The sequence below is a fragment of the Dama dama genome, chromosome 33, assembly GCF_033118175.1.
Source record: "Dama dama isolate Ldn47 chromosome 33, ASM3311817v1, whole genome shotgun sequence".
Taxonomy (NCBI): Eukaryota; Metazoa; Chordata; class Mammalia; order Artiodactyla; family Cervidae; genus Dama; species Dama dama.
In genome coordinates this window covers 75864585-75866978 of record NC_083713.1, presented here as the reverse complement: position 1 = coordinate 75866978, position 2394 = coordinate 75864585, and the positions used below count along the sequence as shown (strand labels likewise).

The 2394-nt window shown below is 39.3% G+C and overlaps 1 protein-coding gene across 1 annotated transcript; it reads right to left on the bottom strand.

The window, feature by feature from the left end:
- Positions 1 to 207: 207 nt before the first annotated feature.
- Positions 208 to 454, bottom strand: LOC133050782 (CDC42 small effector protein 2-like). The gene is given in 2 exon segments (XM_061135032.1): positions 208 to 412; positions 414 to 454. Coding segments are annotated over 2 exon segments (246 nt in total).
- Between the last annotated feature and the right edge of the window lie 1940 nt (positions 455 to 2394).

Genomic DNA, 2394 nt, shown 5'->3' with positions numbered 1-2394 from the left:
GTAAAATCAGATCCACATTCATAAAAATCAATAATTAAACCATAATCCAAAGAACTCTGTCCATGAGTCCAAAGGCACATATGCCAGCAGAAAGAAATGCAGGATTGTTCTGACCAATTTCTTCAGAGCAGAACAGGAACATGTCACTGGAGTAATCACAACAGGGTGAAAAAGACACCCATCACACTTTGGAGGAGAGGCCCGGGGCTATCCTGTCTTCACTTCCATGAGCTGCAACTGCATTGTGACAGCCAGGGCACTCCCGGAGCCTCCCTGGGACCACATCTGGTTCTGAATGGCGCTCCCGGAATTCATCCCACTTCGCAGGTCTCCTGACCCCGCGTGAACTGTGTGCACAAAGCTTGTGGTCTCCCCAGTTGTGCTTCAGTCAATCTGCTGGCCCCTTTTAGATAGAAAGAATACAGCAGTTGAAACACAACCACAATTCACTCATGTGTATAGTCCAAGTTATAAATGAGCACCATAGACGTTTCCAAATCTCAACTCAGGAAGCTTCACAAAGCATGCTTCTCAATATGATGAATGTCCAATGATGCCAAAATAATTTTATTATTTCTCTGTGTTTTTGTTTCTGAAAGTCAAGCAATTTTTGTAGTCAATCTAATAAAGAAAAGGTCAGATTATTTCCTTTCTTTGCTTCTGGTTCTACAGAGACTCGTTTCTGAACCACCAGGAAAGGTATAAAAATTTGTTGTCTTGACTTATGGTCTTCACAGGTAGTCACTCACTCCTTGTCAACAGAGCTATCTCTGGGTTGAGAACATTCCATATTATGCATACAGATGACTGCAGACTCACTGTCAGTAGAAGTTGTTCTTTGAAGATTTCTTCTTATTTCAGTTTGAGGATTTACTTAAACACACACACACACACACACACACACAAGTGGTCCTATCATAGCCTTTGTCTCTCCCGCTCACTCTGGCCGCAGCCTCTCTCAGAGCTGGCTCCACGACTCCTGTCCTGTAAGGCTCAGCTGAATATTTTCTAAATATCTATTATGAGGAAAGCTAAAAAGTGGTATTTAATTTGACAACCAAATCAGGGTCCCTAATCTCATGGGAAAAATAATTCAAGAGCAGTGGTTTTTAAACAATAGAATGCATTAATATTACTAGGAAAATTTATCAAAACATAGATGGTTGGACCCCACCCTAGGGTTTCTAATTCATTAGCTCTTGGATAAAGACCAAAAATGTGCATGTGTCACAAGTTCACACGGATGCGCTTGATGATACCCATCTGGGTATCACAGTTTGAGAAATGATTGCAGTAGAATTGTGAATTAGATGTGATAAATGAGGCAACAAATACAAATTACCATCCTCCCAAATGAGGGATAACTTGAGTTAATACCATCAAAAAAATGCAGAATTTTTAATAGGGGCAGATTAAGCACATGTGTTAAGCTTAAAAAAGAAGAAGAAGATGGTAGTGTAACAGAGCAAACCTGACTCTATATTGGATCTATTTCTTGAGCTCTAACCACTGTGCTCTGCTGCTTGCGGTTAGTTATGCTGACTCTGCACCTTTTGTAAAAGAATGTTGGCTATAGCCTGAAATTAACAAGACAGCTCATTCTCAAGTCTCTGTCTCCCAGGCTTGACCTTTAAAGCTATAACACATTTTCATTCATACAAAGATAAAAAGCTGCAAAAGAGAATTGCATTTGTTGGAGGTTTCCAGAAACACTGTAACCTGACCTATATTGACAAGTGCATAAATAAAGGATTCCGGCACATCTGTTTGCAACAACCAGCCACACTCCCTCCTCTTTTAGTATAAAGGAAGCCTGAATTCTAACTTGCAGAAGATGGTTCTTTGGAATACTCATCTACCATCTTTTTGGTCAGCTGGCTTCCTGAACAAAGTCGCTATTCCTTAATCCAAGACCTCATCTTTTAATCTATTGACCTGCTGTATGGTGAGCAGGATAAGCTTGGTCTTATCCTGTAGGAAGATGTTGTGTTCGCAGCTAAAATAGGGAGTAATATTTTCAGCAAGGTTAATAAAGCATAAACAAACGAGCATAGAGAGGGATTAAAAATATTTGTTTTTGTTTTTATATGTTTTATAATTCAAAAAATAATATTGAGGAGTCGCTTTATATGTTTTATAATATAATTCAAAAAAATAATATTGAGGATTTGCTTTAAGTGTTTTATAATTCAAAAAATAATATTGAGAACCTAATGCTATGAGAAACATACAAATAGCCAAAGGCAAGTGTTTTCTTCAATGTGATCGCACATGAGTGGAGCCAGCAGCCAAATACAAAGGAGTGTCATAAAGGAAGAGGTCAGCCTGTGGTCTCCCGCTGCATAGCAAGGGAGAACCAGGTTAGCTTAGAGAGCGCAGAGAACACTTCTCAGA